Source organism: Oncorhynchus kisutch, linkage group LG11, assembly GCF_002021735.2.
Source record: "Oncorhynchus kisutch isolate 150728-3 linkage group LG11, Okis_V2, whole genome shotgun sequence".
Lineage (NCBI taxonomy): Eukaryota > Metazoa > Chordata > Actinopteri > Salmoniformes > Salmonidae > Oncorhynchus > Oncorhynchus kisutch.
Window position 1 is genome coordinate 14,252,875 of NC_034184.2, and position 24,213 is coordinate 14,277,087.

General features: G+C 40.6%; 2 protein-coding genes across 2 annotated transcripts; both read left to right on the top strand.

The window, feature by feature from the left end:
- The first annotated feature begins 15,206 nt into the window (after positions 1-15,206).
- On the top strand, positions 15,207-17,822 carry LOC109898926 (ADP-ribosylation factor 4-like). The gene is made up of 6 exons (XM_031835353.1): positions 15,207-15,502; positions 15,678-15,758; positions 15,880-15,989; positions 16,396-16,467; positions 16,789-16,917; positions 17,318-17,822. The coding sequence occupies exons 1-6, from the start codon at positions 15,436-15,438 to the stop codon at positions 17,402-17,404; spliced, it is 546 nt and encodes a 181-aa protein (XP_031691213.1). The 5' UTR covers positions 15,207-15,435; the 3' UTR covers positions 17,405-17,822.
- A 3,236-nt stretch (positions 17,823-21,058) lies between these two features.
- Positions 21,059-23,731, top strand: LOC116376184 (ADP-ribosylation factor 4-like). Its single transcript, XM_031835354.1, has 6 exons — positions 21,059-21,402; positions 21,578-21,658; positions 21,780-21,889; positions 22,302-22,373; positions 22,695-22,823; positions 23,224-23,731. Exons 1-6 carry the CDS (start codon positions 21,336-21,338, stop codon positions 23,308-23,310), a joined length of 546 nt encoding a protein of 181 aa, XP_031691214.1. The 5' UTR covers positions 21,059-21,335; the 3' UTR covers positions 23,311-23,731.
- The last annotated feature ends 482 nt before the right edge of the window (positions 23,732-24,213 follow it).

Here is a 24,213-nt window from a genome sequence, read left to right on the forward strand (position 1 = left end):
TTTGCTTTGTTCCGGGACAATGTGGACTGAGCTGACTTTCAATGTAGCAACTGCTTGCTTGCGGAGGGCTACAGGAGCGAAGTGGCTACTCTTAGCATGCATGTAGTAAACCTACACAAGCTACTGGGGAATCCACACCCGCCTACTTTTTATTTTTCTTCCACCCCAGTCGCTGCTCCGGTCTGGTGGAAGTGTCGCTGCCGTGTCCACTCTCCACAGCTGACGGGCCGGTGCTCAGCAGGGTTCCATCCCGAAGGGTTCTTATCCTTCCCTGGAGAACAGAGCTGTTCTCGACCCAACCAACCAGCCATGGAGATACGTCACTCACCGTGGAAGTCAAAGAAAGCGTCCTCTGGCAACAGGGGTCTCCTTGGAGATGTTGAGCCCAGACCTAACAGACTAGAAACAGCTTTGCCGCCCTGAATCCAGAGGTTCCAGCGCCTTCTTCCTTGGGCGTTACCAATTCTGATCTGGAGGTACCTGCATCTTCCTCCTCTGTTCTGTCTCCTTCTCCGGTGGCTTCTACCTCGGGTTCAGATCCTCGGAGCACCCACCCTCATCAGACCGTGAGGCTGCCTGAGAGACCAGCCCATTTAACATCGCCAGAAATCATCATAGGCAGCTCTGTGGTGAGATACATATTAATTCCCAAGGCAAAACCCCTGTGCTACCCTACCCAGGAGTTCGAGAACAGGGCATCACAAGGCTGCTTCCCACTGTTCTATGACAGCAGGGAGCTGATACTTTCGTAGTCCATGTGGGGTCTAACGACATCAGGAGGGCTAGCTCGGAACATACAAAATTGATTTTAAAGAACTGATTTCAACATTAAAAAACTTTAAAAAACGGTCAATCATTTCAGGTCGAGTACCATCTTTGGGCCGAGGGTGTGAAAGATTCAGCAGGCATTACACATTTGGCTAAAAGATTATTGTAGCTCTGCTTCAGTCACTTTGTAGATAATTTTAACACCTTCTGGAAACAGAAGATACTCTACAGGAATGACGGAGTCCATCCAAATCATCTTGGCTCCTGGACTCTGTCCACACATTTCAAGGCTGCGTTGAAACAATGACTTATCAATGACCCAAGACCAGTTCAGTTAATCCCTACCATTGTGACAATGAGTCGTCATAATGCTGCATCAAATGTACATTATCCTAGGGGCGTTAGCAGACACAATGTAAGTAACTTAATTTATGTCCCCCTAATTGCCCTGAATACCTTGGTTAATCCTACAGCTATTGGATGCAGTAATCATGAGCCTATGAACCAGAGTTATACTGTTAGCACTGAGGCCGTGTGCCTTAGCAGGAAGACCACTTTGTGCAGCTCACCCTGCACTATCAAGTCTACTTCTGATAAGCTTCCCAGTAAAGCATTAAAAAAAATCAAGCAACCCAGAAAAGTGCTAAAAATGGCCCATATTAACATATGCAGCCTGAGAAACAAGGTCCATGAAGTCAATAACTTGCTTGTAACAGATGACATTCATATTCTGACTATCTCTGAAACTCACTTTGATAATATCTTTGATGATACAGTGGTAGCAATACATGGTTATAACATCTAACGAAAAGACAGAAATGCCAACGGGGGCGGTGTTGCAGTCTATATGAAGGACCGCATTCCTGTAAGAGATGATTAGAGATGATCTAATGTTAAATACTGTTGAAGTAATATGGCTACAGGTTCATCTGCCTCACCTAAAGCCCATTCTTGGGGGAAGCTGCTATAGACCACCACCAAGTGCTAACAGTCAGTATCTGGATAATATGTGTGAAATGCTTGATAATGTATATGATTTCAACAGAGAAGTATATTTTCTGGGGTATTTAAATATTGAGTGGCTCTCATCAAGCTGCCCTCTCAAGAAAAAACGTCAAACTGTAACCAGTGCCTGCAACCTGGTTCAGGTTGTCAGTCAACCTACCAGGGTATTTACAAACAGCACAGGAATTAAATCATCAACATGTATTGATCACACCTTTACTAATGCTGCAGAATTTTGCTTTAAAGCAGTATCCAAATCCATAGGATGTAGTGATCACAATATAATAGCCATATCTAGGAAAACCAAAGTTCCAAAGGCTGGGCCTAATATAGTGTATAAAGAGGTCATACAAAAAGTTTTGTAGTGATTCATATGTTGATGATGTAAAGACTATTTGCTGGTCTGTGGTGTGTAATGAGAAGCAACCAGATGCTGCACTTGACACATTTATGAAACTACTTATTCCAGTTACTAATAAGCACACACCCATTAAGAAAATGACTGTAAAAACTGTTAAATCCCCTTGGATTGATGAGGAATTGAACAATTGTATGGTTGAGAGGGATGAGGCAAAAGGTATGGCAAATAAGTCTGGCAGCTCAACTGATTGGCAAACGTACTGCATATTAAGAAATCATGCGACTAAGCTAAATAAAAATACAAATTAACTATTCTATCCTATGAAACAAAGATAAATTATATAAAGAATAATAGTAAAAACTTTGGAGCACCTTAAATGAAATTTTGGGGAAAAAAGCAAACTCGGTTCCATCATTCATTGAATCAGATGGCTAATTTATTACAAAACCCAATATTGCCAACTTCTTTAAAGGCTTTTTCTTTGGCAAGATAAACAAACTTAGGGATGACATGCCAGCAACAAACGCTGACACCACACATCCAAGTATATCTGACCAAATTATGAAAGACAAGAATTGTACTTTTGAATTCTGTAAAGTGAGTGTAGAAGAGGTGAATAAATTGTTGTCTATCAACAATGACAAGCCACCTGGGTCTGACAACTTCTATGGAAATTTACTGAGGATAATAGATAATAATAATAAATACACTCTTATTTGTCTAATTTTCAATGTAAGCCTACTGTGTGCCCTCAGGCCTGGAGGGAAGCAAAAGTCATTCCCTTACCTAAGAATAATTAAGCCCCCTTTATGGCTCATATAGCCAACCAACCAGTTTGTTACCGACCCTTAGTAAACTTTTCAAAAAAATAGTGTTTGACCAGATACAATGCTATTTTACAGTAAACAAACTGACAACAGAACTTCAGCACGCTTGTAGGGAAGGACATTCAACAAGCATAGCACTAACACAAATGACTGATGATTGGCTGAGAGAAATTGTTGATAAAAATATGTTTTGTTATTATCGATCATAATCTGCTGCTGGAAAAACTGATGTGTTATGGCTTTACACCCGTGCTATATTGTGAATAAAGAGTTACCTGTCTAACAGAACACAGAGGGTGTTCTTTAATGGAAGCCTTTCCAACATAATCCAGGTAGAATCAGGAATTCCCCTGGGAAGCTGTCTAGGCCCCTTACTTTTTTCAATCTTTACTAACGACATGCCACTGGCTTTGAGTAAAGTGGATCACTCAAAACAGTACATGTCAGCTACTACAGCGACTGAAATTACTGCAACACTTAACAAAGAGCTGCAGTTAGTTTCTGTAATGGTTTTCCTCCTCTTCTGAGGAGGAGTAGGAAGGATCGGACCAATATGCAGCGTGGTACGTGTCCATGTTCATATTTATTTAATCTGAACACAAAAAACAAAATAACAAGAGAACGAACAAAAACGAAACAGTTCTGTCTGGTGCAGACACAGAGACAGAAAACAACTACCCACAAATTATAGTGGGAAAACAGGCTGCCTAAGTATGGTTCTCAATCAGAGACAACGATTGACAGCTGCCTCTGATTGGGAACCATACCTGGCCAAAAACCAGAAATACAAAACATATAAGAAAAACATAGAATGCCCACTCCAACTCACGTCCAGACCAAACTAAAATAGAGACATAAAAAAGGAACTAAGGTTAGGACGTGACAGTTTTAGAATGGGTGGCAGGAAATAAGTTAGTCATAAATAGTTCAAAAATTAAACGCATTGTATTTGGGACAAATCATTAACTAAACCCTAAACCTCAACTAAATCTTGTAATGGATAATGTGGAAATTGAGCCAGTTGAGGTGACTAAACTGCTTGGAGTAACCCTGGATTGTAAATTGTCATGGTCAAAACATATTGATACATCAGTAGCTAAGATGGGGAGAAGTCTGTCCATAATAAAGCGATGCTCTGACTTCTTAACAACACTATCAACAAGGCAGGTCCTACAGGCCCTAGTTTTGTCGCAACTGGACTACTGTTCAGTCGTGTGGTCAGGTGCCACAAAGAGGGACTTAGGAAAATTGCAATTGGCTCAGAACAGGGCAGCACGGCTGGCACTTAGATACACAGAGAGCTAACATTAATAATATGCATGTCAATCTCTCCTGACTCAAAGTGGAAGAGAGATTGACTTCATCACTACTTGTATTGTTGAGAGGTATTGATTGACATGTTGAATGCACCGAGCTGTCTGTTTAAACGACTCGCACATAGCTCGGACACCCATGCATAACCCACAAGACATGCCACCAGAGATCTCTTCACAGTCCCCAAGTCCAGAACAGACTATGGGAGGCGCACAGTACTACATAGAGCCATGGAACTCTATTAACACATCAAGTAACTAATTCAAGCAGTAAAATTAGATAAAACAACAGAAAAATACACCTTATGGAACAGCGGGGGCTGTGAAGCAACGCAATCATAGGCACAGACATCCATTTAAAAAAAAGAAGTTGTATTTATTTCACCTTTATTTAACCAGGTAGGGTAGTTGAGAACAAGTTCTCATTTGCAACTGCGACCTGGCCAAGATAAAGCAAAGCAGTGTGACACAGACAACAACACAGAGCTACACATGGAGTAAACAATAAACAAGCCAATAACACAATAAACAAATCAATGACACAGTTGAAAAAAGAAAGTCTATTTACAGTGTGTGCAAAAGGCATGAGGAGGTAGGCAATAAATAGGCCATAGGAACGAATAATTACAATTTAGCAGATTAACACTGGAGTGATAAATGAGCAGATGATGATGTGCAAGTAGAGATACTGGTGTACAAAAGAGCAGAAAAGTAAATAAAATAAAAACAGTATGGGGATGAGGTAGGTAGATTGGGTGGGCTATTTACAGATGGACTATGTACAGCTGCAGCGTTCCATACAAACACACAATAACATAAACACTATACACACACGTACACATGGATTTTGTGTTGTAAATATATAGTGAAATCTGTTGTGAATGTATTGTAAAGTTTTAAAAATTGTATAACTGCCTTAATTTTGCTGGACCCCAGGAAATGTGGTAGAGCATCAGCAGTTTTCCTCTTGTTATGTCAGTCATTGCAGACCTTAGAGAGCTACAGTATGTTTGTCGAGTGTCAGTTGTGCAGAGGTGAGGACGGAGTCAGGCGCAGGACACAGAACTGAGTAAAATAACGTACTTTACTCTGAAAAATAATCAGCCAATAAATCCATTCAGGGATAACAAACCCTAGCACAAAACACTAACACAAAACCAGTAACAATCACCCACAAAACATAATGAGAACCAGAGGGTTAAATAGGGAAATAATAACGTAATGGGAACCAGGTGTGTACAATCAAGACATAACAAATGGAAAAAGAAACGTGGATCGGTGGCAGCTAGAAAGCCGGGGACAACGACCGCCGAACGCCGCTCGAACAAGGAGAGGCACCAACTTCGGTGGAAGTCGTGACAATGTTAATGTGGTCCTTAGGGTGTCCTTTGACTCATTTACAGTTTCAGTGATGATCCAATAAAAAAATGTCTGTCCTTACTAACCACAGACCAGATAAACAGGTACAACATCCACAATAATGGTTAGAACAAAACTGCTAACTTATTTGTTGTTATATCTGGTTTAATGCATAGTATTTATCCTCTGAAATACACTGCTCAAAAAAAATAAAGGGAACACTAAAATAACACATCCTAGATCTGAATGAATGAAATATTCTTATTAAATACTTTTTTCTTTACATAGTTGAATGTGCTGACAACAAAATCACACAAAAATGATAAATGGAAATCAAATTTATCAACCCATGGAGGTCTGGATTTGGAGTCACACTCAAAATTGAAGTGGAAAACCACACTACAAGCTGATCCAACTTTGATGTAATGTCCTTAAAACAAGTCAAAATGAGGCTCAGTAGTGTGTGTGGCCTCCACGTGCCTGTATGACCTCCCTACAACGCCTGGGCATGCTCCTGATGAGGTAGCGGATGGTCTCCTGAGGGATCTCCTCCCAGACCTGGACTAAAGCATCCGCCAACTCCTGGACAGTCTGTGGTGCAACGTGGCAACATCCGCCATCCTGGATGAGCTGCACTACCTGAGCCACTTGTGTGGGTTGTAGACTCCGTCTCATGCTACCACTAGAGTGAAAGCACCGCCAGCATTCAAAAGTGACCAAAACATCAGCCAGGAAGCATAGGAACTGAGAAGTGGTCTGTGGTCCCCACCTGCAGACCATTCCTTTATTGGGGGTGTCTTGCTAATTGCCTATAAGTTCCACCTGTTGTCTATTCCATTTGCACAACAGCATGTGAAATGTATTGTCAATCAGTGTTGCTTCCTAAGTGGACAGTTTGATTTCACAGAAGTGTGATTGACTTGGAGTTACATTGTGTTGTTTAAGTGTTCCCTTTATTTTTTTGAGCAATGTATATTTGTTTATTGTAAACTGGTCCCTGACAAGTAAATTGATAAAAATAACAAATGGCTCACTAGTTAATATGTTAATAAGACATGTATTTGAGTCAGCACAGTCTCAGCAAACTTACATTTTAAAATTAAACTCACATTGAGCAAAAATCATTGGGTTGGTGGAGTATTCCATGTCAGATCAACAATTTCCTAATTTTAAATCCAGCCAACTTGAACATTTAAGCTACATGGACTTTTCCTAAGCTGCATTTTCTTATATATATTTTAAATATTTTTAGTACAGCCTCGTACAACCAGCCGGATCTCACAAGCTTAGATAAATGATTCGCTACACATGAAGTCGTGGGCCCGTATTCATTAAGTGTTTTTCTACTGTGTTATTGACTTGTTAATTGTTTACTCCATGTGTAACTCTGTTGTCTGTTCACACTGCTATGTTTTATCTTGGCCAGGTCGTAGTTGCAAATGAGAACTTGTTCTCAACTAGCCTACCTGGTTAAATAAAGGTGAAATAAAATAAAATAAATAAAAAATAAAAAGTAGGAGTGCTTATCTAGGATCAGGCCACGCTGTCCATATAGTTGTATTCACCATACTCTAAAAGGCAAAACTGACCTTGGATCAGCACTCCTACTCTGCGACGCTTTATGAATACGGAGCTTGAGTGTGATCATACAAGTACACAACTTCCCCATATCTGTCCTCAAAGAGTCAATAGACAATTTTACTTGTTCCACTGGCCCTGCAAAACACCAACAAGGGTGTTTAATTTAAGGGTAGAATTCAGTTGAAAAACGTTTGCTAGACATTAGCCCTTGTTTTCTTGAGACGATGGATGGTCTCTGTCAGGTTATTTATTATGTACAGATAGCGAGTAGCTGTTCTAATCTAATCTTTGGGATAGAACTGGCCCTGGGGTTACAGTTATACAATGGTAATTACAGTAATCAGTCCCTGGGGTTACAGTTATACTATGGTAATTACAGTAATCAGAGTAATCACCTACTTTTAACTAGGGATGCAAAATTACGGTAACTTTCCCAAGATCTTCTAGAAACCTTGGTGAAAGGATTCCCAGATGTTCTCCTTATTCCAGGAATCTTGGAACTGTGGATTTCTGGAAAACCAGGGAATTTGGGGAAAGTTAGTGGAATTTTGCAACCCTATTTTTGACTTACTAACACCATACCCACACTGGACGCGCGCATGCGTCCGCATGCGACATCGGGGGCAAATTGCTTTTGTCCCCCCACACCAAACGCGATCACGACACACAGGTTGAAATATCAAAACTCTGAACCAATTATATTAATTGGGGGACAGGTCGAAAAGCATTAAACATTTATGGCAATTTAGCTAGCTAGCTTGCAGTTGCTAGCTAATTTGTCCTATTTCGCGAGCTAGATAAAATGGTCAACCGAATCGTTTCTAGTCATATATCCTCCTTCCAGGCTTCTTTTTCTTCTTTGGACTTTATATGGTGATTGGCAACTAACTTTCATAATAAGGTGTATTACCACAACCGACCTCAGTTCATCTTTCAATCAGCCACGTGGGTATATGTTCCTAAAAACCAATGAGACGATGGTACGTGGGAATATGCTTCTAAAAACCAATGAGGAGATGGGAGAGGCAGAACTTGCAGCACGTTCTGCATCACAAAAATAATCAACTTCTATTTTAACCTTAGACCCTTGTTTGGCGCGAGAGAGCAGTGGTGCAACACCATGCCAAATCGGATGTGTTGCGTGTGCGAGCTTTGCAAAATAAAGGGTGTAAGGCTAAATCTCAAGCCAAATCCTTTGACCCCTTCGACCACTCGATGTGCTTTCACAAGTCAATCGAATCAATCTCAATGGCTAGTTGTCAAGTTGTCGAGGGCTCCCTTTGACAGCCTCTCTACCGAGTGGGCCTCGGTGCCATTTTGGCAGATGGGTAAATAAATCCATGGAAAGTATGTTGAAGGTTAATTGCCCATTTTACATTTTACCCTCCGGTTCAATGAGTGAGATGTCTCACTATGGGATTCGCTCAGTGGATCACTGACGGCTGGAAGAACCAATCACACAACGTCTGTTGGAGACAGACAGGGTGAGTGACGAATGAGGCCTTCTTTTCCTTATAAGGCGCACTCGCCCCTCCTCTAGTCATTCTCAAGCATCTCATCCTTGCACTCTTGCCAGCAGGGAAATGCGGTGAGACATCTCACTCATATTGTCATAGACCTGGGGTTACGCAAGTAACCCTACGTTATATTTCAAATACTTTTTAGATGTCTCACTTTGGATATGGCCAACTCCCGTATCACAGACACACTTTCCGAAGCCAGAGTAGTCCCAATAGCATCACCACTTGGAGCAGGGATCATCATTTTTTCTTGAGCAGATGGTCAGGGATCCGGAACATTACTACAAATCATTTGTAGATTGCAAATTGACTGCAAGAAACCCAAACAGATATATTTTACAAAAAATGAGTGTGCGATCACATGTATCTCTCTATTATGCGTGGGAAAAAATTGGAACGCATTCCCAAAATTAAAATCACTTGGAGCTGATTTGGTTGTGTTTTTACAGTCTTTTATGTCCAAACACTTTTCTTATTTTTTTGCCAAGAAAACTCAAGGGGCCAATTGGGGAACCCTGCCTTAGAGGCTTCCGACACCTAGGTAGTATGCGCCAACGAAGGTGTAATGACATCAAGCAGGTAAATACCTCATAAATGTATGAGGGATGGCCCAAGATGCCGTAATGCAAATCGCCTGTAAGGTGATACCTTAGAACAGAGCACAAGAGGTAGCCATACCTCTGGAATGAGCCCTCTCGTATGGAAAATATCTGTAAGTAATAAAACTTGTATGTAATACCTATGGCAGCAAATACATTTACAAGATTCATAGAAGATTCTTGTAATATCTGACTTAATGGGTGGTTAGCATTTAGACATAACATAAATGTTGCATGTATTACATAAAAAACATACATATAAGCTAAGCCTTCTGAGGTCTCATACATGGGACATACACATTTTAAAGCACTTGCATACATCTGTCTAACATCATCGATGCAAGCAATGTGATTCTTATTGAAATAATAAGCTAAGTCCACCGCAAGGAGGGGAGGAGAGGAGAGAAGAGGAGGAAGAAGAGAGGAGAACAGGAGGATAAGGAAGAGAGGACAGGAGCAGGAGTGGAGGAAGAGAAGAAGAGGAGGACAGGTGGAGGAGGAAGAGGAGGAAGAGGAGGAAGGGGAGGAGAGAAGAGGAGGAAGTGGATAGGAGACAGGAGGAAGCGGAGAAAAGGAGGAGAGGAGGAAGCAGAGAAAAGGACAGGAGGAGGAGGAAGAGGAATGACTGATAGCAGCAGTGAATCTATTTAGTTATTAAGTGGATCGCTCTCAAAAATCACTCTCACAATAACACATTGGTAGAACTCATTCTGAGAACATACACTTTTAATATTCATAGATGACACATATAATTCATATAATTGAATACATGATTGTGGTGCATTTCCTACCAAGACATGGCATGACATACACAATAATATTTTGTCTGTCATATAAGGCATATAAGTTAACACATACAGTACCAGTCAAAGGTTTGGACACACTGAAACAGACATGGCACAGTGTTGTTTTGGTAATTATTAACTAAAAGGCCTACGCTCAGTGGTTCGGAAAGCATTCAGACCCCTTGATTTTTCCCACATTTTGTAAAGTTACAGCCTTATTTTAAAATGGATTACATTTAATTATATCCTCATCAATCTACACACAATACCCCATAATAAATATCAGAGCAAAAACCAAGCCATGAGGTCGAAGGAATTGTCTGTAGAGCTCCAAAACAGGATTGTGTTGAGGCACAGGGGGGGAAGGGTACCAAAAAATGTCTGCAGAAATGAAGGTCCCCAAGAACACAGTGGCCTCCATCATTCTTAAATAGATTAAATTTGGAACCACCAAAACTCTTCCTGGGTCTGGCCTCCTGGGCCAAACTGAGAAATCAGGGGAGAAGGGCCTTGGTCAGGGAGGTGACAAAAAACCTGATTGTCATTCTGACAGTTCCTCTGTGGAGATGGGAGAACCTTCCAGTGGGACAACCATTTATGCAGCACTAGACAAATCAGGCCTTCATGGTAGAGTGAGCAGACAGAAGCCACTCCTCAGTAAAAGACACATGACAACCTGCTTGGAGTTTGCCAAAAGGCACCTAAAGGAGAAACAAGATTCTCTGGTCTGATGAAACCAAGATTAAACCATTTGGCCTGAATGCCAAGCATCACGTCTGGAGGAAACCTGGCACCATCTCTACTGTGAAGCATTGTGGTGGCAGCATCATGCTGTGGGGATGTTTTTCAGCGGCACAAGAGATCCTTGATGAAAACCCGCTCCATAGCATTCAGGACCTCAGACTGGGGCGAGGGTTCACCTTCCAAAAGGACAATGACCCTAAGCACACAGCCAAGACAATGCAGGAGCGGCTTCGGGTCAAGTCTCTGAATGTCCTTGAGTGGCCCAGCCAGATCTCTAACTTGAACCTGATCAAACATCTCTGGAGAGACCTGAAAATAGCTGTGCAGTGACGCTCCCCATCAAACTTGACAGAGCTTGAGAGGATCTGCAGAGAAGAAATGGAGAAACTCCCCAAATACAGGTGTGCCAAGCTTGTAGCGTCGTACTCAAGAAGACTCTAAGCTGTAATCACTGCCAAACATGCTTCAACAAAGTACTGAGTACAGGGGCTGAATACTTCTGTAAATGTGATATGTTTTTTTACTTTGAACAAATTTGCTAAAAAAATTGAAAAAACGGTTTAATTCTTTGTCATTATGGGGTATTGTGTGTAGACTGATGGAAACACAATTTCATTAATTTTAGAATAAGGCTGTAACGTAACAAAATGTGGAAAAAGTAAAGGGGTCTGAATACTTTACGAATGCACTGTATCTGATGTTGTAATATAAGGAATTACATTATATCATATTATCTCAACCTTCTAAGTGTTACAGATCGACTTTGATTATTTATTGGAAGTTTGTTTTATCCATGTTTTAAAGTCTGTCAGTTTAATAGACCTAGGCAAAGGTCAACTCCCTTATCTGCTCAGAGAATAGACTAGAAGTGACACAAATGTTTATAAAAAGGTGAGTTTGTGTATGTTTTGTTTGTATGCATTATAAATTATTCATAAAACTACTTTGAAACTTGAAAGAGCAAGATTATACATGCAACACTGTTTTCTTTTCCTTTATCGATGATTTCCACAATGTTTTATTTTCACATACAATTTGGAGAAGAGCAAAAACAAGTATAACCAACTTCATATAGCCACCCAGAAGAAAGGTACATGGACACCCACACTTCAGGTTAACTTGGTTTTCATCTGCAGTGAAATACATCAAACAGTGATGACAGGCATTAGGACGGTCACAACCACAAGTTCACTGGCTTCTCACACAACATCTCTCTCAGACTGAATGGAAAAAGTGATCAAATAGTAAATTATGTGCTCTGTTCAGAAAATAACAAAAATACAGTAAGACATACCTGCAGTGAAAGGTATCAAACAGTGATGACAGGCATTGATTGACCTGATGGTCACATCCACAAGTTCACTGGTTAGGTAGGACATATCTTATATAGGAGCAACAGTAATGATACATGCCTTCAATGTGAAGTGACATCAATCCATATATACATAGCACAAGTACAACCTGTTTTATATACACCTTTTAAGGTAGTAAGAAAATAACATTTACTTAAGAAGTCTTGAATGGGCCTCCCGGGTGGCGCAGTAGTCTAAGACACTGCATTGCAGTACTAGCTGTGTCACTAGAGATCCAGGTTCTGTCGCAGCCGGCCGCGACCAGGAGACCCATGGGGCAGCGCACAATTGGCCCAGCGTCATCCGGGTTAGGGGAGGGTTTGACCGGCAGGGATGTTCTTGTCCCATCGCGCTCTAGCGACTCATGTGGTGGGCCAGGCGCAATGCACACTGACACGGTCACTAGCTGTACAGTGTTTCCTCTGACACATTGGTGCAGCTGGCTTCCGGGTTAAGAGGGCATTGCGGCTGGGTTGTGTTTCGGAGTCCGTACGGGAGTTGCAGTGATGGGACAAGAGTGTAACTACCAATTGGATACCACGAAATTGGGGAGAAAAAGGGGTAAAAAAATATAATACAAATAAAATAGATGTCTTGAATTACCAATAAATCAAATGCCTGCAATAGCTAGCGTGACATTACAATTCACTGACAGTGCAAGTTAGCACATCATTAACATGGCTAGCTAAGCCAGCAAACACCTGGTTAACTTGCCGAAATAGGCTTTAAATACATTAGCGACAACATAAATATATACATAGCCACATTGAATATTGACTTTGTGATATATTGAACGGTTTTCAAAAGACACTATTGTGTTACACTGTTTTAAACAGTTTTTACATGCAGAGGAATGAGACACGAACCTGCTTTCAACATATCTCTCTCAGACTGAAGAGCAGGCAGACCAACTTTCCAAGTAGAGGAGAAGCACTCAAAACCCACTACTTGTTCTTTCAAGGAAAATAACACAAAATAGGTAAGTGAAGACCTCTCATTTTGCCAACCTTACTACAATGGCAGTACATATTTTTATGAATTCGACCACTCATAATGAAAGGAAACGTTATTAACATCACACCTTTTCTGAAGTGTATGGTTTCACCCACTTTCTGCCAGAGAATAGCGGTGTTCTTCAATATTTACATTGCACGCAGTGAGAGTGAGGTGAAGTGTAAACTCTACAATTTCACTTTGTCATGTAAACTCTACAATTTCACTTTGTCACACAAACCAAATTACCCCAGCCATTAACACACTGGTTGCTGTAGTTTCATTCACCTCAGTCGATCTACAAACACATAGCCTATTAGCTGTAAAACATTTTTTTTGCAGATTTACAGCGTATTTCCTGCAAGTCTATACATTTTGCCATGATTTATGCCATTTTGATGAGACATTGAGTGAGAGTGATCAACAAAATCAATGGGGGACGACTGGCTGATGACTTGTTTCTGTTATTCCAAAAATTAAGATCCAGACCTCAGTGTCCTCATACTTTATGTAGCTAAACCCTGTTGACAGACTACAATCAAAGACCGTACAGTATGAAGATACGGGGGTTTCCATTGGAGAACCAGTTTTAGTCGATCACGTGTAACAAATCGTACTCTCCTTGCGTTGTATTTCCTCCAAATAAATCACATCAGCCAGTGGTCCCAGTTGAGCATCATTTATTTCTGTTGCTGTTGTTAAAATGGGAAACAGCACGTTAGTTGTGCAGGGCTTAACGATATTGATGGCTGTCGATGGCAAAATCTGTAGCATGAAGACAACTGTGTTAGCAGTGGGCTTATGTGACCATTACAACGGTGTATACTGCTAACACACTTATTTACAGCAATCATATGCCAAAGCACATCCCAGAAAGACCCTCAATCCCTAATAGGTACCATATACCCACACATGTATAAATCAGTAATGTACAGCAAACGTGTACACATTGTAAAATAGAAAACAGTATTCAGAACGTGACCTACCCCTTGCATCACATTTTCATCCTGGGAAGACGTTCGGGATCTCCCCCTATCTGCAAACTGGGCCAATCACAACACACCTTATTGAAACAACCATTGAACATTAAATACACAATTCTTTAGAGGCAAGTGGAAACATAACCAACCCTGTTACACACGCTTGAAGGTGATGTCAGACCGACTTTGGCTAACTAGGCTCATGCACAGAAACACGTCATCGGGTTAAACGGTTGTTTCGCGCCGAACTGCGAATGTGGAGGCCGTCAAATCAAATACACTTGTTCGATATAAAATACCTTAAGACGAAAATAAAACGTGTTAGCTTGTCACTTTCACCAATCTAGGCTGTACCTTTAGATTCCAAGAAAATTTACAACTAAGGAAGAACCTTACAATTCTCCCATTTACCTCTCAATCACCAAACCTCGGCCAGATCTCTTTCGACGGTGTTCCCGGATATCTCGCGATGTTACGGCACTGGGTTTAGAAACTACAATGAGAGAAAGTATTTGTGAATAAACAGGACAATAGGATCTAGATACTAAATGGTTTGTCTTTATTTCATCGCAGTTTCTTTCTCTGTTGATTTGCTTGAATAGAGAGCATTGTGAGATTCACACACTAACATACACACACACACAGGAGTAGACCTCTTTCTCTCTAGAGCCGATGTCACTCACACGAAGCAACATGGAAGCAATTTCTGTTGCAGATGTAAGTAGCAAGTGTCATGATCTCAAGCAACTTTGCTGATACACGAAACAACGTAAACGCGATTGAAATTGACCCACGAAGCAACCCAGATGCAACTCTGTTGCCAGCAACAACATTTGCTGTACAGGTTTCTTCGTGTGACATCGGCTTTATCTTCAGACAACATTTAGTTAACAGAGAATGAATAGCAGCATTGTAGACCAATCAGATTAAATCTCTACAGATGAGAAGCATTACAACTTCCTGTATTCCGAGGCCAAAGTGACGTGGATGAAACGTGTAGAGAGGAATCGTCGCAGTCAATTGACTGTTGTACCTGTGTGACCAGGCTGAAATGACAGTGCTCTGTGTTGGTGTCTCGTTACACATGTGGCTGAGTAGACTATATAAGCAGCGCAATGCAAACCATTCGTATAAATCAGTGTGTGCTGCTGTCTACCCCTGCAGAATTGTTTGAGGAGCGAGATAGGCTGCTGCAGATTTCATTCCTTTCGAATTATTTGAAAAAGCAAAACATATTTTTTAGCAATAATGGGTGTTATGGTTTCTCAACTCTTCTCTCGTTTCTTCGAGAAAAAACAGATGAGAATTCTGATGGGTAAGACTTATTTCCAATATTGTTAATGTCATTGTGTTATTATTACAATGTTGCAATGTATTTGTTACAATGTGTTATAACATTTACTTTTTTGATTGATTTGACATAGGCCTATTATTATATGATTATTATTCATATTACTTAGGTTTTAAAATGATCCATATTGTTCCTACAGTTGGGTTAGATGCTGCAGGGAAGACCACAGTCCTGTACAAACTAAAACTTGGAGAAGTTGTCACCACTATCCCCACTATTGGTAAGCATTGATTGATATATAGGCTATATCCACTGATTGACAACTTTTGCTTCTTATATGTATTTGACCCAGCGCTGCTAGACAGAGCATAGCTGAATGTCCTTTGTGCTGATCACCATAGGGTTCAATGTGGAGACGGTTGAGTACAAGAACATCAGCTTCACGGTGTGGGATGTAGGTGGTCAGCACGTCATCAGACCTCTGTGGAAGCATTACTACCAGAACACAAAGGTAGTACTAACCCTAATAGTCTCAACTAACCTGAACATCCCCAAATAACCCTAACAGCTTCAACTAACCCTAACAGTCTCAGCTAAGCCTATCCCTAATAAACCTAAACTAACAGTCTCAACTAACCCTAACAGCCTCACCTAATCTCAACAGCCTCAGCTAAGCCTAACCCTAACAACCTCAGCTAACCTTAACAGCCTCAACTAAGCCTAACCCTAAGAAACCTAAACTAACAGCCTCAACTAACCCTAACAGCCTCGCTTAAACACTCAGGTATCCTAACCCTAATAGCCTTAACTATGGGATCGTTTCAAATCCAGTCAATTCAGAAAATGATCTCAAATTCCAATTCCAATTTTCCTCATTCCTTAAAAGCATGTGTCTGTGTTCCAATATCTTCATCCAGGGTCTTATATTTGTGGTAGACAGCAACGATCCTGAGAGGATAAATGATGCTACAGAGGAACTACAGAACATGGTGAGTTATCTGTCCTTCCATTAATATTTCCACACTTTCCTATAGCAAGTCTTAAGTTTGCTCTTGGCCACCGGAGAGGAGCGTAGTAACAGTATAATGGGATCTTTCTGATTCCCTACGAGGAATGTAATAATACAGTAATATGACTGTTCTAATAGAGATAGGAGAGAGTGTTTACCTGTTTAATGTGACTGTTCTGATTCCCTGTGTTCTGTGTTATTGATCCTCCACACACGATGCAACATTACAGAGAAAAGTGTAATAACTCAGTCAGTACTGTGGCTGTTCTGATTCCCTATGTTCTTTGCTGTTGACCCACAGCTTGAAGAGGACCAGTTGAGAGATGTAGTTCTGCTGGTGTTCGCCAACAAACAGGACCTTCCCAACGCCATGTCTGTCAGTGACATCACAAATAAACTGGGACTGAGGAAACTTCAACTGAATACTCCTGTAAGTATGACTATCTAGAGTCTCTAAGGTTTTGCGAGCCAATTCTAACTTGCGTTAGCGCAATGACTGGAAGTCTATGGTATACACTAGCATGCTAGCTGTTACCATGCTAGCAGTTACCATAGACTTCCAGTCATTGAGCTAACACGAGTTAGCAATCGCGCTAATGCTAACGAGCAACTTTCTTAAAACTGACTCTGGGGAAGTAGATAAAGGGCATCATTCCCAAAATCCCGATGTATCCCTTTAAATGTCAAACACTACAACGTGCCTCGGATTGAATCACTGCCAAGATTTGCTAAATAATGCACTCTGATTGTTTGTCATCTCAGTGGTTTGTCCAGGCTACCTGTTAATGACTGACTGTTTTAATGACTGACTGTTTTTCCTCTCTCCTCAGTGGTTTGTCCAGGCTACCTGTGCAACCCAGGGTTCAGGTCTGTTGGAAGGACTGGACTGGTTGGCTGACCAGCTTTCCAAGCGCTAACTTAGTTGAGTTGGCTCCGGAGTGAAGTTACCCCTAGGTACAGGTCTAGGAACAGCTTCCCCTCCCCCGATCATAACCTTAACCATTAGTGGGGAAACTGACCCAAGATCAGTGTCTAGGAGCAAATTCACGCTATAACAACTGCGCTCAGCCCTTCTTAAGAATGACCAGGACAAAGTTTACTCAAGGACAACCATACAATCAGAACAAAACTTAGAAGTGCCTTTCTGAAAAGTTTCCATTTAAAAAATATTTTTTCTAATGTATTGCACATATTGTAGCATGTAAAGTTATTGTTTTATATTAAAATAATTGTATCACTGATTGAATGTAAGCAGATTCTTTATCAAACCCCCTGTATTTATTTCCTGATTTCCAATTCCTCACTACCTCTAATAAAATGATGTGTTTAAATGTATCTGCAGTCGTTTTCTTTGTGGGTGTGGTCACTGTGCAGATGGAAGAGTAACAATTCAGAAACAACAAATACAAGACAATTGTTTCAGTAATTTCCCTCATCATCACTGCAGTGTAATGGAGACCATGACTAAAACTCATCAGGGACATATTTGCGAACATTTTAACAATACAATATCGACATCTAAAGGTAGGACCTCACAATTGCATGGAGAATGTATGACAGCATCATCCCTTGATTAAATAAACAGTATGTTATATAAAAACATTTAAACTACAGTATATAGCCTTAACATGAAAGTATTGATTGTAGAGTATAAGGTTGTGAGCTCTTGGAAGTTCAGATACTTCCATTTCAACAGCACTACACGATCCCAGTGCTTGCTGGCTTATTTTCCAAGAAACAGCATTGTGCTGAGATAGATATCTCCCACTGGGCACACACTGGTTGAATCAACATTGTTTCCACATAATTTCAATTAAATTACGCTGAACCAACATGGAAAAGACGTTGAATTGACGTCTCTACACTGTGGGCTTCAATTTCACTGAGGGAGATGTAAAATGATGACTATCCGAGGATGAAACTTTACAGTGTGGGAGAAGAATCTCTCAGTCCCATTTGTCTTTTTGGGGCAAGTAAAAGGTATTTTGTATAGTTTTCCTGAACTGAAACAGACATGGCCTCACCACAGTGTTGTTTCGGTAATTATTAGAAGGCCTACGTACAGTGCATTCGGAAAGTATTCAGACCCCTTGACTTTGTCCACATTTTGTTAAGTTAGAGCCTTATTCTTAAATGTAATTTTATCCTCATCAATCTACACCCAATACCTTATAATGACAAAGCAAAAATAGGTTTAACATTTTATACATTTTAATAAAAATAAAAATTAATAACTTATTGACATAAGCAATAAGTAGCATAAGCTATAGCATAAGCTATGAGACTCAAATTGGAGCTCAGGTGCATCCTGTTTCCATTCATCATCCTTGAGATGTTTCTACAACTTAGCCCACCTGTGGTGAATTCAATTGATTGGACATGATTTAGAAAGGCACACACCTGTCTATATAAGGTCCCACAGTTGACAGTGCATGTCAGACCAAAAACCAAGCCATGAGGTCGAAGCAATTGTCCTCAAAGTTTTGAGATTGTGTGGAGGCACAGATCTGGGTAAGGGTATCAACAAATGTCTGCAGCATTGAAGGTCCCCAAGAACAAAGTGCCCTCCATCATTCTTAAATGGAAGAATTTTAGAACCACCAAAACTGTTCCTAGAGCTGGCCGCACGGCCAAACTGATCAATCAGGGGAGAAAGGCCTTGGTCAGGGAGGTGACCAAAAAATCTGATGGTCAGGGAGGTGACCAAACACCTAATGGTCACTCTGACAGAGCTCCACAGTTCCTCTGTGGAGATGAGAGAACCTTCCAGAAGTACAACCATTTCTGCAGCACTCCATCAACCAGGACTTTATGGTTAAATGGCCAGACAGAAGCCACTCCTCAGTAAAAGAAACATGACAACCTGCTTGGAGTTTGGCAAAAGGCACCTAAAGGACTCTCAGACCATGAAAAACAAGATTCTCTGGTCTGATGAAACCAAGCTTGAACTATTTTGTTGAATGCCAAGCATCAACTCTGGAGGAAACCTGGCACCATCTCTACTGTGAAGCATGGTGGTGGCAGCATCATGCTGTGGGGATGTTTTTCAGCTGCATGAGCTAGAAGACATGTCAGGATTGAGGGAAAGATGAACAGAGCAAAGTAGAGAGATCCATAAGAAAACCTACTCCATAGCACTCAGGACCTCAGACTGGGGTGAAGGTTCACCTTCCCAAAGGACAACGACCCTAAGCACACAGCCAAGACAATGCAGGAGTGGCTTCGGGACAAGTCTCTGAATGCCCTTGAGTGGCCCAGCCAGATTCCAGACTTGAACCCGATCGAACATCTCTGGAGAGACCTGAAAATAGCTGTGCAGCGATGCTCCCTATCCAACCTGACAGAGCTTGAGAGGATCTGCAGAGAAGAATTGGAGACACTCTCCAAATACAGGTGTGCCAAGCTTGTATCGTCATGCTCAAGAAGACTCGATGCTGTAATCACTGCCAAAGGTGCTTCAACAAAGTACTGAGTAAATGGTCTGAGTACCTTTTTTAAAAACGTTTGCTAAAAAAAAAAAATGTACAAATGTTTTCTTTGTCATTGTATTATAAGGAATTACATTATATCATATTATCTCAACCTTCTAAGTGTTACAGATCGACTTTGATTATTTATTGGAAGTTTATTTTATCCATGTTTTAAAGTCTGTCAGTTTAATAGACCTAGGCAAAGGTCAACTCCCTTATCTGCTCAGAGAATAGACTAGAAGTGACACAAATGTTTATAAAAAGGTGAGTTTGTGTATGTTTTGTTTTTCTGTATAAATTATTCATAAAACTACTTCGAAACTTGAAAGATTACATGGTATTCTTGTCGCATTTGACACTGTGTTTTTCCCCGCGAATCTACACATTTGGCCATGATTTATGCCATTTTGATAAGCGATTGGGTGAGAGTGATCAACAAACGTCATCGGGTTTAACGGTTGTTTCGCGCCGAACTGCGAATGTGGAGGCCGTCAAGTCAAAGGCACTTGTTCGACATAAAACAGTTTAAGACGAAAATAAAAACGTGTTAGCTTGTCACTTTTACGAGTTTGAAGTAATAGCATGTTCTACTACTTAAGACATTGGCACAAATCTGGGCTGTGCCTTTAGATTTCGAGAAAGTATTTTTATGTGAATAAACAGGACACTAGGATCTAGATGGTTTGTCTTTATTTCATCACAGTTTCTTTCTCTGTTGATTTGCTTGAATAGAGAGCATTGTGAAATTCACACACTAACACGGGAGTAGACCTCTTTCTCTCTAGAGCCGATGTCACTCACACGAAGCAACCTGGAAGCAATTTCTGTTGCAGATGTAAGTAGCAAGTGTCATGATCTAAAGCGATTTTGCTGATACACGAAACAACGTAAACGCGATTGAAATTGACCCACGAAGCAACCCAGATGCAACTCTGTTGCCAGCAACAACATTTGCTGTACAGGTTTCTTCGTGTGACATCGGCTTTATCTTCAGACAACATTTAGTTAACAGAGAATGAATAGCAGCCTTTTAGACCAATAAGATTATATCTCTACACATGAGAAACATTACAACTTCCTGTATTCCGAGGCCAACAAAGTGAAAGTGACGTGGAAGAAACGTGTAGAGAAAAATCGTCGCAGTCAATTGACTGTTGTACCTGTGTGACCAGGCTGAAATGACAGTGCTCTGTGTTGGTGTCTCGTTACACATGTGGCTGAGTAGACTATATAAGCAGCGCAATGCAAACCAGTCGTATAAATCAGTGTGTGCTGCTGTCTACCCCTGCAGAATTGTTTGAGGAGCGAGATAGGCTGCTGCAGATTTCATTCCTTTCGAATTATTTGAAAAAGCAAAACATATATATTTTTAGCAATAATGGGTGTTATGGTTTCGCAACTCTTCTCTCGTTTCTTCGAGAAAAAACAGATGAGAATTCTGATGGGTAAGACTTATTTCCAATATTGTTAATGTCATTGTGTTATTATTACAATGTTGCAATGTATTTGTTACAATGTGTTATAACATTTACTTTTTTGATTGATTTGACATAGGCTTATTATTATATGATTATTATTCATATTACTTAGGTTTTAAAATGATCCATATTGTTCCTACAGTTGGGTTAGATGCTGCAGGGAAGACCACAGTCCTGTACAAACTAAAACTTGGAGAAGTTGTCACCACTATCCCCACTATTGGTAAGCATTGATTGATATATAGGCTATATCCACTGATTGACAACTTTTGCTTCTTATATGTATATGACCCAGCGCTGCTAGACAGAGCATAGCTGAATGTCCTTTGTGCTGATCACCATAGGGTTCAATGTGGAGACGGTTGAGTACAAGAACATCAGCTTCACGGTGTGGGATGTAGGTGGTCAGCACGTCATCAGACCTCTGTGGAAGCATTACTACCAGAACACACAGGTAGTACTAACCCTAATAGTCTCAACTAACCTGAACATCCACAAATAACCCTAACAGCTTCAACTAACCCTAACAGTCTCAGCTAAGCCTAACCCTAATAAACCTAAACTAACAGTCTCAACTAACCCTAACCCTAACAGCCTCACCTAACCTCAACAGCCTCAGCTAAGCCTAACCCTAACAACCTCAGCTAACCTTAACAGCCTCAACTAAGCCTAACCCTAAGAAACCTAAACTAACAGCCTCAACTAACCCTAACAGCCTCGCTTAAACACTCAGGTATCCTAACCCTAATAGCCTTAACTATGGGATCGTTTCAAATCCAGTCAATTCAGAAAATGATCTCAAATTCCAATTCCAATTTTCCTCATTCCTTAAAAGCATGTGTCTGTGTTCCAATATCTTCATCCAGGGTCTTATATTTGTGGTAGACAGCAACGATCCTGAGAGGATAAATGATGCTACAGAGGAACTACAGAACATGGTGAGTTATCTGTCCTTCCATTAATATTTCCACACTTTCCTATAGCAAGTCTTAAGTTTGCTCTTGGCCACCGGAGAGGAGCGTAGTAACAGTATAATGGGATCTTTCTGATTCCCTACGAGGAATGTAATAATACAGTAATATGACTGTTCTAATAGAGATAGGAGAGAGTGTTTACCTGTTTAATGTGACTGTTCTGATTCCCTGTGTTCTGTGTTATTGATCCTCCACACACGATGCAACATTACAGAGAAAAGTGTAATAACTCAGTCAGTACTGTGGCTGTTCTGATTCCCTGTGTTCTTTGCTGTTGACCCACAGCTTGAAGAGGACCAGTTGAGAGATGTAGTTCTGCTGGTGTTCGCCAACAAACAGGACCTTCCCAACGCCATGTCTGTCAGTGACATCACAAATAAACTGGGACTGAGGAAACTTCAAATGAATACTCCTGTAAGTATGACTATCTAGAGTCTCTAAGGTTTTGCGAGCCAATTCTAACTCGCGTTAGCGCAATGACTGGAAGTCTATGGTATACACTAGCATGCTAGCTGTTACCATGCTAGCAGTTACCATAGACTTCCAGTCATTGAGCTAACACGAGTTAGCAATCGCGCTAATGCTAACGAGCAACTTTCTTAAAACTGACTCTGGGGAAGTAGATAAAGGGCGTCATTCCCAAAATCCCAATGTATCCTTTTAAATGTCAAACACTACAACGTGCCTCGGATTGAATCACTGCCAAGATTTGCTAAATAATGCACTCTGATTGTTTGTCATCTCAGTGGTTTGTCCAGGCTACCTGTTAATGACTGACTGTTTTAATGACTGACTGTTTTTCCTCTCTCCTCAGTGGTTTGTCCAGGCTACCTGTGCAACCCAGGGTTCAGGTCTGTTGGAAGGACTGGACTGGTTGGCTGACCAGCTTTCCAAGCGCTAACTTAGTTGAGTTGGCTCCGGAGTGAAGTTACCCCTAGGTACAGGTCTAGGAACAGCTTCCCCTCCCCCGATCATAACCTTAACCATTAGTGGGGAAACTGACCCAAGATCAGTGTCTAGGAGCAAATTCACGCTATAACAACTGCGCTCAGCCCTTCTTAAGAATGACCAGGACAACGTTTACTCAAGGACAACCATACAATCAGAACAAAACTTAGAAGTGCCTTTCTGAAAAGTTTCCATTTAAAAAATATTTTTTCTAATGTATTGCACATATTGTAGCATGTAAAGTTATTAATGTTTTATATTAAAATAATTGTATCACTGATTGAATGTAAGCAGATTCTTTATCAAACCCCCTGTATTTATTTCCTGATTTCCAATTCCTCACTACCTCTAATAAAATGATGTGTTTAAATGTATCTGCAGTCGTTTTCTTTGTGGGTGTGGTCACTGTGCAGATGGAAGAGTAACAATTCAGAAACAACAAATACAAGACAATTATTTCAGTAATTTCCCTCATCATCACTGCAGTGTAATGGAGACCAAGACTAAAACTCATCAGGGACATATTTGCGAACATTTTAACAATACAATATCGACATCTAAAGGTAGGACCTCACAATTGCATGGAGAATGTATGACAGCATCATCCCTTGATTAAATAAACAGTATGTTATATTTAAAAAAATTAACTACAGTATATAGCCTTAACATGAAAGTATTGATTGTAAGAGTATACGGTTGTGAGCTCTTGGATGTTCAGATACTTCAATTTCAACAGCACTACACGATCCCAGTGTAGTATCGTCATACTCAAGAAGACTCGATGCTGTAATCACTGCCAAAGGTGCTTCAACAAAGTACTGAGTAAATGGTCTGAGTACCTTTTTTAAAAACGTTT